This window comes from Gasterosteus aculeatus, chromosome 12, assembly GCF_964276395.1.
Source record: "Gasterosteus aculeatus chromosome 12, fGasAcu3.hap1.1, whole genome shotgun sequence".
Taxonomy (NCBI): domain Eukaryota; kingdom Metazoa; phylum Chordata; class Actinopteri; order Perciformes; family Gasterosteidae; genus Gasterosteus; species Gasterosteus aculeatus.
The window spans coordinates 9,146,077-9,160,268 of record NC_135700.1 but is presented as its reverse complement, the minus strand read 5'-3'; the positions used below and the strand labels follow the sequence as shown (position 1 = coordinate 9,160,268).

Below are 14,192 nucleotides of genomic sequence, written 5' to 3'. Positions count from 1 at the left end.
TACAACAATGGGCCCGTTTGTGACCACTGGCTGGAAGGTACATCCACTGCCGTGCTCGGCCGTACCTCAACATAGATGAATTACTGATATGAGAAGCTCGTGAGCTGAGCCCTCAGGGTCGCTGCTGACAATTACTGACGTCCCCCGGAACTCCTCCGACATTAAGACAGACCAGTGGACGGACGGGCAGGCAGAACCGCGCTTGAAACTCCAAATGTAATTCAATTAAGTCAACTATGCGAGAGAAGAAGGGGACGTACTCTTTATGTTTTGATTGAATCGGAAATCAAATTTCACTTCGAGTACTTTGTCTTCCTAGCATTTTCCCTTTAGTGTGTTTTCAACATATTTACACTCTCTGTACAGAGGTCTGCTGTGTTTATAATAACACCCAAGTACGGATTCATTCTGCGGCCAAAGAATGCGTGGAATCTTTGTACATAATTAACAGGAGTGAGATCTAGCTGGTAAAAAAACACTTCATCTTTATTAATGTTCAATAGCATCATCTCGACAAAACATTGGCTGAACTAAACTACAGCTCTAACCTGCTGAAGTAAATGTTTTATTCATACTAGTCATTGAGGCACGAAGGTACTGTTTGTGACTAAAATTGGCTGTAATTTTCCTCACTTATCAACCTTTATGTTTTAACCGAAGTGATTTAAATTTGACTTTCACTTCAACTGCGCCTTCCTGTAAATACGGAGTGATGGGATGACAAAAAAAAAAAAAAGGCACGAGGTTGCGTGAACGTACCAAAGCGACTTCTCTATGATCTTGGTCCTGAAGACCTCTTCTTGGTCCAGGTTGACGGTGCAGAAGCAGTCCCTCATCTTGTTTGGCCCCGGGTACGGAGGGATGTTTTTCGCTTCTCCTGCACAAAGAAAAAAGGGAGAGTGGGCGGTTATTATTTAGAAACGCTGCTGTAAGCAGTAGCATCGTGTTAATTCAGGCACACTGCTCTATGCCATTACTTATTTATTAACACTGGAAGCACGCTGGGTTTAAAATGGAACGCTATTATGTAAGTTCACACCTGTTCTGGCTTTGAATAATCTGACCGCCTCACATATAATGAGCTTGGCTCTGCCAGGTAGACTCCTTCTCAAGTGGTCGCAAAGACAACTGCAACATGTTTGTCGTGGTGAAGTGTGATGTGCGCGAGACACATCCTGAATCCTGAGCCCAATGTGTCAAACACGTGTGACAGATAGCACTCCCTCTGTCGAGAATGTGGTCCAGCCACATACACACACACACACACGCAAACACACACACACCGCACAAAGGTGGTGCTCCACTCAGTCCCTACGGGGCAATTTTGTCCTTGGTGAAGCCGTGCATTCACATTAGTCAGTACTCGGTTCCCTTACTGGGTTTCTCTTCACCCGGAGGACCGCAGAGGCTAAAGTAGGCTTAAGTTACGTGCACGTTCGTGCCGCCGCGTCCTTGTTTGCTGCAGTGACGCGCCGTTATCTGCATGCGAATCTGACGCCGCCGTTCGGGCCGACGTCTCGCGCGGTTATTTCTGGCCTTAAATGAGTAACTCTTTAACAATGGCAGCATGGGTGTGCGGCTGGGTTACAATGTTTGCATACTGACACTTTTCTTCGAACTCCAAACATTTTCCGAACACTCGAGGCGCCATTAAATCAATCAATCGATCTTGAGTGATGCTGTAGAAATCTACCACTGCTGTGGCTTTTTCCTAGTGTCTTTTGTTTTAGGCTGTTAACACTTCATCCTTCCTACGGCCTTACCAATAAGTCAAGTTTATGTCCTGCAGCTCTGACGCCTCATGTTTGGGATTGCACAACACAACCAGTTTGAACAACAATGAAAAGGAGTGCGTTTGGGAAACAAGGCGAGTTATAACATTAACGTCACGTCCTAAAGCGCTCAATAACATGCAATTACACAGAACCTGCGATTTATTTACATGCTGGTAGGTCCAATCAGTTAAACGGGCGTCCCTGCACTGAACTGTGACTATTTAACGGTTACGCCTTGTGATATTTGATGTTGTCTTGAACATATGAAAATATGTTGTTGGAATCAATTGTTTTCTTTGTAGCGTGACCCTGAAATCAGGAACAAATACCAGGTGTATGTTTTTAGCTCTTCTACACGTTGAGCAGTTCCTCCAAGCGACGCTCTTTCTCTATTTGCTCACTTGAATATGCAATAAGAGTGACTAATGGCCAGCGTATCTGCTAAATGTCCACTTCCGATGCGTCACTCTGCAAAGAGGGGGAGCAAAGTGTAGAACACGCTGAGACAAACAGAGACGATCGGGTGTCTCTCTTTAGGGTTTGTGGCCCGACGCGGTGCAACAACGCGACAATTCACGGCAACGTGAATTCACAAACGAAAACGACACCTGCGCTGTGAAAGAAGCGGCGATAAGGGAGATAAGTCTCCCTTATCGCCGTCTTCATCCCTCATCTCCCCCGCCTGCGTCTCTGATCGTCCCTCGTTTATTCTCGCACATTTATTTTACCTCCCTCCTGTAATCCTCCTCTTCTCACCTCTGCTGCGCCCGGATTCTCTCCCATCTGTTTTTTTCCCCCTCCGGCTCTCATTCATGACCTGCGAGGTCCCTTGATTGGATTGCACCATTCAAGTCACCCGAGTAACCAAAACATCACGGGGATTAGCACAGCTTTCGCAGCTCTTTGTGTGTGTGTGTGTGTGTGTGTGTGCGTGTGCGTGCTTAATGACTCAAATCACAGTGCAGAAACAAACGTCTGTGCCAAAATCAGAGTTACAGGAGAAAGTTTATATATTGTACGTCACATTCACGCCACAGTTCAACCACTGTTTGAGTGGTTAAGCATGTATAAGCACAATTCTACTCCTAATATTGTATGTTTTCTCAAAATTACTGGTGACCTTTCCACAAACTCTCCTCTTTTTTTTACCCAGCAGCCAGAAGATTCAACTCAACAACATTCAACAATAGGGCATGAAAATCAACGTGCGGGGACTTGCTGGAGATAAGTAATCCATTACAGAAAACATCTATTTGTGTTGAGTCATTCTAAAACACTTTGTTCAGAAATGTTGGTTAAAAGTATTCTTTGCAAGTGTGACATGTGAGAATCACAGGCCGAACACTATCGGACGATTACATCTCATCACAGATCGGTATCAGCGTCAAGAAGGCAGAGAAGACAGATTTGATTATTCGTGAACAGCATCACATTACATCGTTTGTCCACCAACGTGAGGTTAGAAGTCCATGTTTCCACCGTAAAAAGACAACTCAATTCATGTTAGTCACGATGCTTAAATGAGCACCGTAGTAAATCAATAGGATCACAATAACAGCTGAATGGAAGCGCTGTGAAATGTGGATAAACATCCTTCAAATGAATATATAAAACACAGAGAAACAGCATGCGGCCGTCATGATTTGTTTGGTGTTTGTTTGGTGTTCCTTTCACTCCCTCCGATTGCAAAACCATGCAATGTAGAGGCCACTTCAATCTACAATGCAGTCTGTAGGTATGAGTCCTCCAGTAGAGTCTCCTGAGCAGCACCGGCCCACTAAGAACCACCGCCACAGACTGAGGGTGACATGTGGCTGCTTCCTGTTTGGGGGAAAAGGAAGTGCTGGGCAGTTGTCTTTCTGGAGGAGACGATAAGCGGCAGAGTTATTCAGTTTGGAGGGAAGTTTATAACAACAGCGATATTGCTTGTGAGTGTGTGTGTGTGTTTTTCTGCGATGGAGAGTGAGTCGGATGCAAAAGGAAAGGATGATACTGTCTCAGCTCATTTCTATATTTCTCTCTTACTTTTGTTTCATCCTGGTTCATGTGCTGCCATTTTAATGGTTTCCCTTTTTGTCTTAGCCAACTTTTTTTTTTATTCAGAGAGGGGGGGGGGGTGTTGTCGGGCTCGCGTTTCTCCACATTGTCCTTTTTGTTTCCCTTTCAAAATTAACCTCAACCTGATTTCACTCTCCTCTATTTCTGGTTACATCCTCTTTTTCTCCCCTTCCTCTCATTTACTTTCTCCAGTGGCGATGCGCTGTCTCTACCCAAGATTCAGAATAAGCATTAAAGCCTCTCTCTTCTCATCAAGCGTCGCTGCCCTTGGAGAATACGTTGCCTTTGGGATCTTTGGGAAAACACAGTGCAAAGACAACTGCAGCGAAATAATGATGACACCCCAAAGAGGGTGAGAGTGAAGGGGAGCGCTTTGGCACATCAACAAAAAAAAGGTTGTCTCCCCGCCTCATTCCTGCAGAGGAAAGTGACGAAAAGGAGGCGAAGACGGAAGAAACGAGGAAGCACAAGCGATGGAAGCGATGGACGGTTGGCTCGTTTCATTCGGCCTCTCTGCTGCGTGAAGTCACAAGTCGTCCTTCTAATCTCCTCGGACATGAACGCGTTTGGACGCGAGCGCTTTCGGTGGCTGCTGCGCGCTCGACCTCGCAGGCCTGGGGAACACAGGCTTGCAGGGAAGGAGAGTAGGGAGGGGGGAGGGAGGGGGGGGATTGTCTGTGAGCAAAATACAAGCAGTGTACTCTACTCAATCAAGGGCGAGAGAGAGAGAGAAAGTCACTCGACAGAAGACTGGAGAGTGGTTAGTTTTGGAGAAAGCTACAACAGGAAATGATATGAGGGGAAAGGAATTCCAACTGGGTCCAAGATGTAGTTTAAAAGGCAGTGAACAACCCCGTTACCCCTGTGTGTGTGTGTGTGTGTGTGTGTGTGTGTGTTTGAGATAGAGAGACACCGTGAGAATGGAAATAAGGACGATTTATTATCCTACAGTTCCTCTGAAGGCCCTAATTAGAGACTCAGAACAAGAAGTGAAATAAACCTGTAAGTCATTAGTGTCTTTCCAAAAAGGACACACACGGAGCCGCACTCTTTGGATGTATAGAGCGGCAGCTTTGATCCCACAGTAAAATGTGTGTGCTGTGTCGTTGGAACAAGAGCTGCAACCCCGATTTAAATTCAACACGAGGACGTTTCTTCATCATTTACTGCGTGAAAGGAGAAACAGCACTCATTAGCAGTGTTCGGATCCCCCGGTCACATGTTAGAATGTGTCACAAACAACCACACGTCTGACTGTGGGCCAAACTCCAAAACTTCCCATGGTGCAACGCAATGTTTCTTAGGCCTCCGCTGCCTGCATTTGTCAAACAGACTTGAACTCACAGTGAAGCAATTTATGTGTATTTCACAGTCGTAAATGCAGATGGTGTGAGGCCTCGTGCGGGCTCAAAAACACTGTACGAAAAGTAAATAAACTTTTATGATTGTCGCAAACCCTTTAACTGATGATTTCTTTGTAGTCGTAGTAGAACGATGAAAGTTAAATGGTCATCTTACTACTACCAAAGAGTTCCTTCCCGTCGGCAGTCGGGCTCATCAACAGAGCCGCTGACATCCCACCTTCACGCTGCACATGCACCTGTCACTTTCACTTGTCACTTTCTGTTCGCTGGTGCACGTTATTTTTGACTTTTTAAACTTTTTAACTATTTTTAATTTAAATTCATTGGCATGTTTGTCTTGCACTATGTTGTCTTATCTGTCTTGTTGGCCATTGTCTTACTGTATGTATGATGTTGTGCACCAACCGCCAAGTCAAATTCCTTGTATGTGTATGTGGTAATAAATGGTCCTGATTCCTGATTTCTTGTGGGTTTCACGTATGCAGAAGCCTGAAAGCCATCTTCAGCAAATGCATCCAACAAGAAAATGCCATTGAAATGAAGGGCGCGTCGTCTTGGTGTTCTGTTCTCTTGAAACCTCCACATGTCCGGATTATAGCAGAAACTTTCCATTAAGGAGTCCATTGAAGAGCCAACCTCTCCAGAGCACACCTCATCACAAGTTAACTGCCCGTGAACTACGTCAAAACAGAAAAACAAACACCAATGTGATTATTTGGGGCCATCCATCCATCCATCCATCTTCAACCGCTTATCCGGGGTCGGGTCGCGGGGGCAACAGCTCCAGCAGGGGACCCCAAACTTCCCTTTCCCGGGCCACATCTACCAGCTCTGACTGGGGGATCCCAAGGCGTTCCCAGGCCAGTGCAGAGATATAATCTCTCCACCTAGTCCTGGGTCTTCCCCGGGGCCTCTTCCCAGCTGGCCGTGCCTGAAACACCTCCCTAGGGAGGCGCCCAGGGGGCATCCTCACCAGATGCCCAAACCACCTCAACTGGCTCCTTTCGACGCAAAGGAGCAGCGGCTCTACTCCGAGCTCCTCGCGAATGGCTGAGCTTCTCACCCTATCCCTAAGAGAGACGCCAGCCACTCTCCTGAGGAAACCCATTTCGGCCGCTTGTACCCGTGACCTAGTTCTTTCGGTCATGACCCATCCTTCATGACCATAGGTGAGGGTAGGAACGAAGATTGACCGGTAGATCGAGAGCTTTGCCTTCCGGCTCAGCTCTCTTTTCGTCACAACGGTGCGGTAAAGCGAGTGCAATACCGCCCCCGCTGCTCCGATTCTCCGGCCAAACTCACACTCCATCTTCCCCTCATTCGTGAACAAGACCCCGAGGTACTTGAACTCCTTCACTTGGGGTAAGGACACATTCCCTACCTGGAGTAGGCAATCCATCGGTTTCCTGCTGAGAACCATGGCCTCAGATTTAGAGGTGCTAATCCTCATCCCGACCGCTTCACACTCGACTGCGAAACGCTCCAGTGAGAGTTGGAGGTCACAGACGGAAGATGCCATCAGGACCACATCATCTGCAAAAAGCAGCGATGAGATCCGCAGCCCCCCGAGCTGTAGACCCTCCTCCCCCCGACTACGCCTCGATATCCTGTCCATGAAGACCACAAACAAGATTGGTGACAAGGCGCAGCCCTGGCGAAGGCCAACCCCCACCGGAAACGCCTTCGACTTACTGCCGAGCACCCGAACACAGCTCTCGCTTTGGGCGTACAAGGATTGGATGGCCCCAAGCAAGGACCCCCTCACCCCGTACTCCCGCAGCACCTCCCACAGTATCTCTCGGGGGACCCGGTCATACGCCTTCTCCAAGTCCACAAAACACATGTAGACTGGTTGAGCATACTCCCAAGCCCCCTCTATGATCCTGGAAAGAGTGAAGAGCTGGTCCGTTGTTCCACGACCAGGACGAAAACCGCATTGTTCCTCTTCAATCCTTGGTTCGACTATCGGCCGAACCCTCCTTTCCAGCACCTTAGAGTAGACTTTACCCGGGAGGCTGAGTAGTGTGATACCCCTGTAATTGGCACACACTCTCTGGTCCCCCTTTTTAAAGAGGGGTACCACCACCCCGATCTGCCACTCTTTTGGCACTGTCCCAGACTTCCACGCAATGTTGAAGAGGCGTGTCATCCAAGACAACCCCCCAACACCCATTGCCTTTAGCATCTCTGGACGGATCTCATCAATCCCCGGGGCTTTGCCACTGCGGAGTTGTTTGACTACCTCAGTGACTTCCACCAGGCTAATTGACGATGATCCCTCCTCCGCCTCCAGCTCCGCCTCCACCACAGAGGGCGTAGTAGTTGGATTCAGGAGTTCCTCAAAGTGTTCCTTCCACCGCCCGATAACCTCCTCAGTCGCGGTCAACAGGGTCCCATCCTTACTGTACACAGCTTGGATGGTTCCCCGTTTCCCCCTCCTGAGGTGCCGGATGGTCTTCCAAAAACACTTTGGTGCCGACCGAAAGTCCTTCTCCATAGTTACCCCGAACTCCTCCCATACTCGCTGCTTTGCCTCCATCACGGCAGAGGCTGCTGCCCTTCGAGCCTGTCGGTACACTGCAACTGCCTCTGGAGTCCCACCGGATATCATAACCCGGAAGGCCTCCTTCTTCAGTCGGACGGCTTCCCTGACCACCGGTGTCCACCACGGAGTTCGAGGGTTACCGCCCCTTGATGCACCTAAGACCTTGAGGCCACAACTCACCGCCGCGGCTTCAGCAATGGAGGTTTTGAACATAGACCACTCTGGTTCAATGTCCCCTGCCTCCACAGGAATGTGAGAGAAGCTCCGCCGGAGGTGTGAGTTGAAAATCTTTTGGACCGGGGCCTCCTCCAGACGTTCCCAGTTCACCCTCACTACACGCTTGGGTTTACCGGGTCTGTCCCGAGTCTTCCCCCATCCTCTGACCCAGCTCACAACCAGATGGTGATCAGTTGACAGCTCTGCCCCTCTCTTTACCCGAGTGTCCAGAACATGCGGCCTCAGATCAGACGATACGATTACAAAATCGATCATTGATCTTTGGCCTAGGGTGCTCTGGTACCACGTACACTTATGAACATCCTTATGTTCGAACATGGTGTTTGTTATGGACAATCCGTGACTAGCACAGAAGTCCAGTAACAAACACCCGCTCGGGTTCAGATCAGGGAGGCCATTCCTCCCAATCACGCCTCTCCAGTTATCTCCATCGTCGCCCACGTGCGCATTGAAGTCTCCCAGTAGGACTATGGAGTCCCCTACAGGAGCCCCATGCAGGACTCCATTCAGGGTCTCCAAAAAGGCCGAATACTCTGAGCTGCTGTTTGGTGCATATGCACAGACAACAGTCAGAGTTTTCCCCCCCACCACCCGAAGGCGTAGGGAGGCGACCCTTTTGTCCACTGGGGTAAACTCCAATGTAGCAGCACTCAGCCGGGGACTTATGAGTATCCCCACACCCGCCTGGCGCCTCACACCATGGGCCACTCCGGAGTAGAATAGAGTCCACCCCCTATCCAGGAGTTTGGTTCCAGAGCCGAGGCTGTGCGTAGAGGTAAGCCCCACCAGATCCAACTGATAACGCTCCACCTCCCGCACAAGCTCCGGCTCCTTCCCCCCCAGAGAGGTTACGTTCCACGTCCCCAGAGCCAGCATCTGCCGCCCAGGTCTGTTCCGTCTAGACCCCCCACTGTCACTGCCACCCTTGTAGCAGCGCACCCGACCTTGCCTCTATTTGGGGCAAAAAACACAAATGTATTAACCGCCATGAGGCCCAAATCAGCACTAATTCACCAATTCTTAAAAAGCAATCAGCAACAGGCAAACACACACACACACACACACACACACGCTCACGTTGAAACCCACAATCAATAAAAACCTGTTAACCCCTGAAACCATGGTTTCCCTCTTCCTCCATCTTTTCAATATTCATGAGTCAGACTTGTCGCAAATAGTGTGTAGAAACGTTGTTGAGCAGCTCGAGGAGGAAAAGCTTGGGGGGTGGGGGGGCACAGTTACAGGCTGCGATAAAACACCTTTCGGTTACTGATCAAACTCGCTCTCCATCTAGTGCGTCCCGGAGCTAATGTTCAAACAGATCCGTTAGACTCAATGGAAAACTTGGTAGTCCAGTGAAGTCAACACTGCGTGTGGGAAAAATCTGCATTAAAATCTGCTCAAAAGTTCCAAATCGGGGTCTGACACCTGGTGTGTTCCCATAGAATGTGTCTTTCAGACCAGTGTGGTGCTTAAAAGTACATGGAGCTGCTCTCACAGGTTGCCATGGCCCCATATATGTCCATTTACACAATACTCGTCTTAAGCAAATGAAAACAAACAGATGAGTACAAGCCTCCCCTGTAGCCGCGCTCACACACACACACACACACACACAGTGATGTGGCGATACGATATCTTTTGCACGCACAGGAAAGGGAGAGCAGGTCGGCTGTAGCCCGTGTGTGGCAAGCTGACATTGCTCGTGTTGCCATAGGAGAGCAACACTGTTGCAAAATCCGATTTAATCAGCGTGTTTTTTACCACATTTTTCACCACTTTTCTGTTAAACCCATTCGGCCCCCAAGATGGAAACGATACGTAGACGCGCTTACGCCAATTCCAGGGTTTCTCTCTCTGCAGAGCGGCATCGCGAGTGTTTCCCAGCAGGTGGAGGTCAGGGGGGGGGGGGCGTGAAGGACGTCCTGGAGGAGCTGTGCTCCTTTGTTTACCCCCCCGCTGACCCTGCATGCTGGCCCTACGCCGTCACTTCCCCGTTGTTTCTGGTACTGTTTTCTGGCGGAGGAGGGGGGTGGGGGGGCGTTACCGACAGCGGCTGTACTCGGCCCGGATTATTCCACCAGCCCCGAAGACGCCCGCGGCGAAACACGGCGCGCGTCTCAACAGTCAACAAATGTGTTTACAGCCAACGACTTCCCAGAGAGCCCCGTCCTTTCCCGTCCCCTCTCCTGTCACTCCGTGTTTCCTAGTCATTCTGGACAGGAGGGAGTTTGGGAACCCCCGGTTGGCCAGGGGGGAGGCAGTGAGAGAGGGGGGAGGGGGGAGGTGTTCTCTGTCACTCTAGAGTCCTCCAAATTCTTCCGACCTCCACGATGTGTACGTATTCCACTCCTTCCGACAGGGGTCAGCGGCCTGGTGCGTTCAGGTGGAGCAGCTTACAGGCAGAGCTGCACGTTCACTGGAGATCATCTACTCTCAGGCCAATCCAATAACCCACAGAGCTCCGGGAAGACCTGAACCTTTCATTCGGGGGTCAAACCTCGAACTGTAAACGACGCTGCAACATTTATCGGAATGAATAAACCGCACACCGACTAGCGCGTGGTCGGGGGCCCGAGCACGTCAAAGCCACGACTCCGGCTGTGGTCCCGGGGGATCTCCCCCCCCCCTCCCGCCCCCGTCTCCGCGCGGGGCCGTCGGATGAGTCTCAGCCCGCTATCCACGCGCGAGACGCCACCTTCTGTCCCTCGCCCCGTGTCTCCCGCGCATCTGCTTTGCATTAGCCTGTTGCCATGCAGGAAAAAACACAATTCTTTTGTAGTCTATCCCAGCCAATCAGGAAGTGAATCGGGGGGGATGTTTCCTGTTTCCTGTGGCAGCCAGACTGAACGGACTCGGGGCCATGTAGCGACGCACGTTTTTTTCTATGCAAAAAGCGTCATGACCTGGCGGAGGGAGAAGAACACAAGTCCTCCCTGTTTATCCCTCTCTTCTACAGATACCTGCAGACTACGAGCTGTGACTCATCCGCCAGCCTCAGTGGTTATACACGGGTCACACAGACAGGAGCGGAGCGCCTTGGGGGGATCAGACTGACAGCCAGTGTGACTGCTGCTAGGTAACAAGTGCAGAGTCTCCTCTACCGGGCTCCCCGTGCCACACCAACAAGGAACTCAGGCGACGTTGATGTTCTTCAACAAGTCGTCACATACAATAAAGCTTGTGAGATATTTTTCCAGATATTATTCTTGCCTATGAAGGAATTTATTCAGTTGTGGTTGTTGTGCAGGTGTTGGCAGGGTGTCGCAATTGGTGTTATTAACAATTTATTTGTATTTAAAATGTCATGAAAATGTTTTCAAGGGTGTCTTGTTTTTGTCTAATCAACAGCTCAGACCTAAAGATATGAACTCAAACATATCAAATTAAAATCTTTCAATTTCAGAGGCAGAAAATAGCTAATTTGTGGCGTTTTTGCTCGAAATAACGAAACCCATAGTTTTCTATTATTTTTAAGGTATTTTACTTATAAAAAAAGATTTACTTACTTTATTTACTCTCATTTAAAATTTAAAAACAAATTCAGCTCAACCAACTACAACAGTGAAATATGACATAAATACATTTTCACTAATTCAGTATTTATTGATATAATAACTCACAGGGGGGATTTCTTTCAGCATTGTGTCCTTACATTTTGGGCACATTCTACTTAAGTAACATTTTAAAAACTAGATTTGAACTTGGACAAGTATTTGACCATTACCTAAACAATGGATGTGAATGCTTCCGGCACCACTGCACTTCGCTGGCGTGATTAGTAAGCGCGATCGTATCTCGGAAAGAAGTTCGCCGTCCTCCGCTCACTTTTCCTACACAGGAACTCACCGCTGCTGGCTGACTGAACATTCATTCACAAAGTGCTGCAATCGACAAAGGCCTTTGTGAGTTAACACAACAACTCCCCTCCAGCCTCCCTGGGGCTGCACGATTTGATCAACTCAGGGCGCTTCTCCCTGCAGCTGTTTACCGACGATTCTAACGGCAGACAAGAGCTCCAAAACGCGCTTAACTTTGAGCATCGACTCGACTGAGAAAAGGTCTAAATGCTGGCTGGCATCAACGCACGGCATCGCAGCTAGTGTGAGTGTTTGTTGTCATTTTTCTTCTTCCTCTTCTTCTTCTACGCTCATCCCGCCTGTCGCATGGGTGATGGGCCCGACAGATGTCAAGGGAAACTGCAGCAGACGCTTCCAAAACGTCCCGTGTTGACCCGACAAGCCAGTTTAGAGCAGACGGAGGAAATGACTGTTTGCTTTAAATGTTTTGATGTAAAAAAAAAAGGCAAAGACAATATAAACACCATAGTGACACAGTACAGGAGTAAGATTACTAACACTGCAGGAACAGTTGGTTAACAATGGTTTGACAGAAACTTCATTTCAATCACTTTCATTAAAATACTGAAACCACCGCCCCAAATTCTCAGAAAACGGTATCTCAAATATGAATTCCTACAGCTTTTGTAGGTTTTAATTGACTGTACATATAAAATGTTTGGCTTTTCAACTATGGATTAATAAAAAACTATTTGATGGCAACAAATGACTTGATTTATCAAGAAAACTACATTCAGATTAGTGACAATATTGATAATCACCCTAACTTAAATAAAGTAAAGATCACGAGTGCACTTCAAGCTTAAGAGTAATGTGATTTCTCCCTCCTGATATTACAACTATTTCCACAGTATGACGACCTAGTGTAATCCATGAGAAACAGAGGGCTGTTGTGTAGTTACAGTTTTACAACAAATAAAAACAAGAAGACCAACTTCTCTCCACTAAATGCTCCATGGCTCACTGTAAGCCTCCTCAGATATGAATGCACCACATTCCTCCTGCAAACCAAGGGTGCTCACTGGAGACCAGCTAGATATCTAAAAATAGATATGTGGGTTAGCGATCAATAGCTAGACGGTTTAACATAACGGTGTTTCGTGGGGGGCTGGGTGGGAGGAGGGGCGGGGGTTGTGTTCAATAACATGAATGGTGTAATAAAGGCGTATTGGAGCTCAAGTGTCAAGTGAAAGCATCTGGATGTGTGCAGCTGTGGAGTAAGAGTCTCCATACGTGGACCTCTGACACATGATTTGGGTTCTTCTGCCAGCTGCCTAATTCCCACAAAGCTTCGAATCCCTCGATTATTACACTTTTTATTTACTATTCTTTCTTTTTGTATCAATCTGCAGTTTACAGCGCTGGGAGGAACGCGTGTGATTGGAATCACAATAACAGACGGAACGAGACGGATCAGCATTCAACCCCCCCCTTCCCCCTCTCCCCCCCCGCGCACCCCGATCCCCCTCACCCGCCTGGCCTGTTAACACGGAGCCATCCATAAAGGCGCTCAGACTGGGGGGGTGGGGATTTTTCGTTTTCGTCTTACCTATTTTTATTTTAACGCTCTGGAAAACCCGGAGACCTTCCTCTTCTACCGCCATGCTTTCCACCGTGGCTCTTTCCCTTTTCTTTTTTGACGACTAGATAAACACAGCCGTCCACGGTGGTCGGTTCTGGCCTCTCCAGCGCACGGATAATCCAGGGGTTTTGCACATCTATGCTCTGCGGACAGCGATCATACTCCGGTCCCGATCACTTGCCTCTGCTGTGTGGTTGCGAATAAACGGGCAGTTTCGGCTTCAGTCCCGCAGCAGCAGCGCAAAAGGAGGCGTGGCTCCACATGACACCGCCCACACAGTGTATGGAGGGTGATCCGTGCTGCTTGGGGGGGAGTGGTGCCATAGAGGAAACCGAGGACAGCCTCCCACTGTCATGTCATAATGGTTAAAAAAAAAATTCTGGTTGTGAAAATAAAAAGATTCTTAATAATAATGATAAACAAATAATATGGGTGTATAGCAGAAATGCATGCGTTTTTAAGATTAAAAGGATTAAAAGGTGGCAGTATGAAGTTTGCCTGGCTCCAGACCTTTGAACACACCCACTCCACAAATTCAAGTTGACTGCTCGTGACATTAAAGCCAGGCTGGGTTCAAATTGTCAAATTTTCTTATGAAGGTTCCTAACTGAGTGAAATGACCCCGAAGTGGTGTAAGTGGCGGCCATGATAAGAGCTGTTTGAATTGTCTAATGCTAAGGAAAACAGCTTCAGTGCTTTCCTACTTAGCTCCTTTAGCATAGGAACCACTGGACCATCCTTTACGAAAGGAAAGGAGTCAATTCCCAACAG

General features: G+C 48.4%; 1 protein-coding gene across 1 annotated transcript in view; it reads right to left on the bottom strand.

The window, feature by feature from the left end:
- Positions 1-13,681, bottom strand: part of rasa3 (RAS p21 protein activator 3) — a 33,958-nt gene extending 20,277 nt beyond the window's left edge. The window contains exons 1-2 of the mRNA XM_040203618.2: positions 13,389-13,681; positions 760-877 (exon numbers count right to left, since the gene is read on the bottom strand). Of these exons, the coding sequence (XP_040059552.1) occupies positions 760-877; positions 13,389-13,443 (173 nt within the window). The 5' untranslated portion in view covers positions 13,444-13,681. The remainder of the gene's footprint in view (positions 1-759; positions 878-13,388) is intronic.
- Between the last annotated feature and the right edge of the window lie 511 nt (positions 13,682-14,192).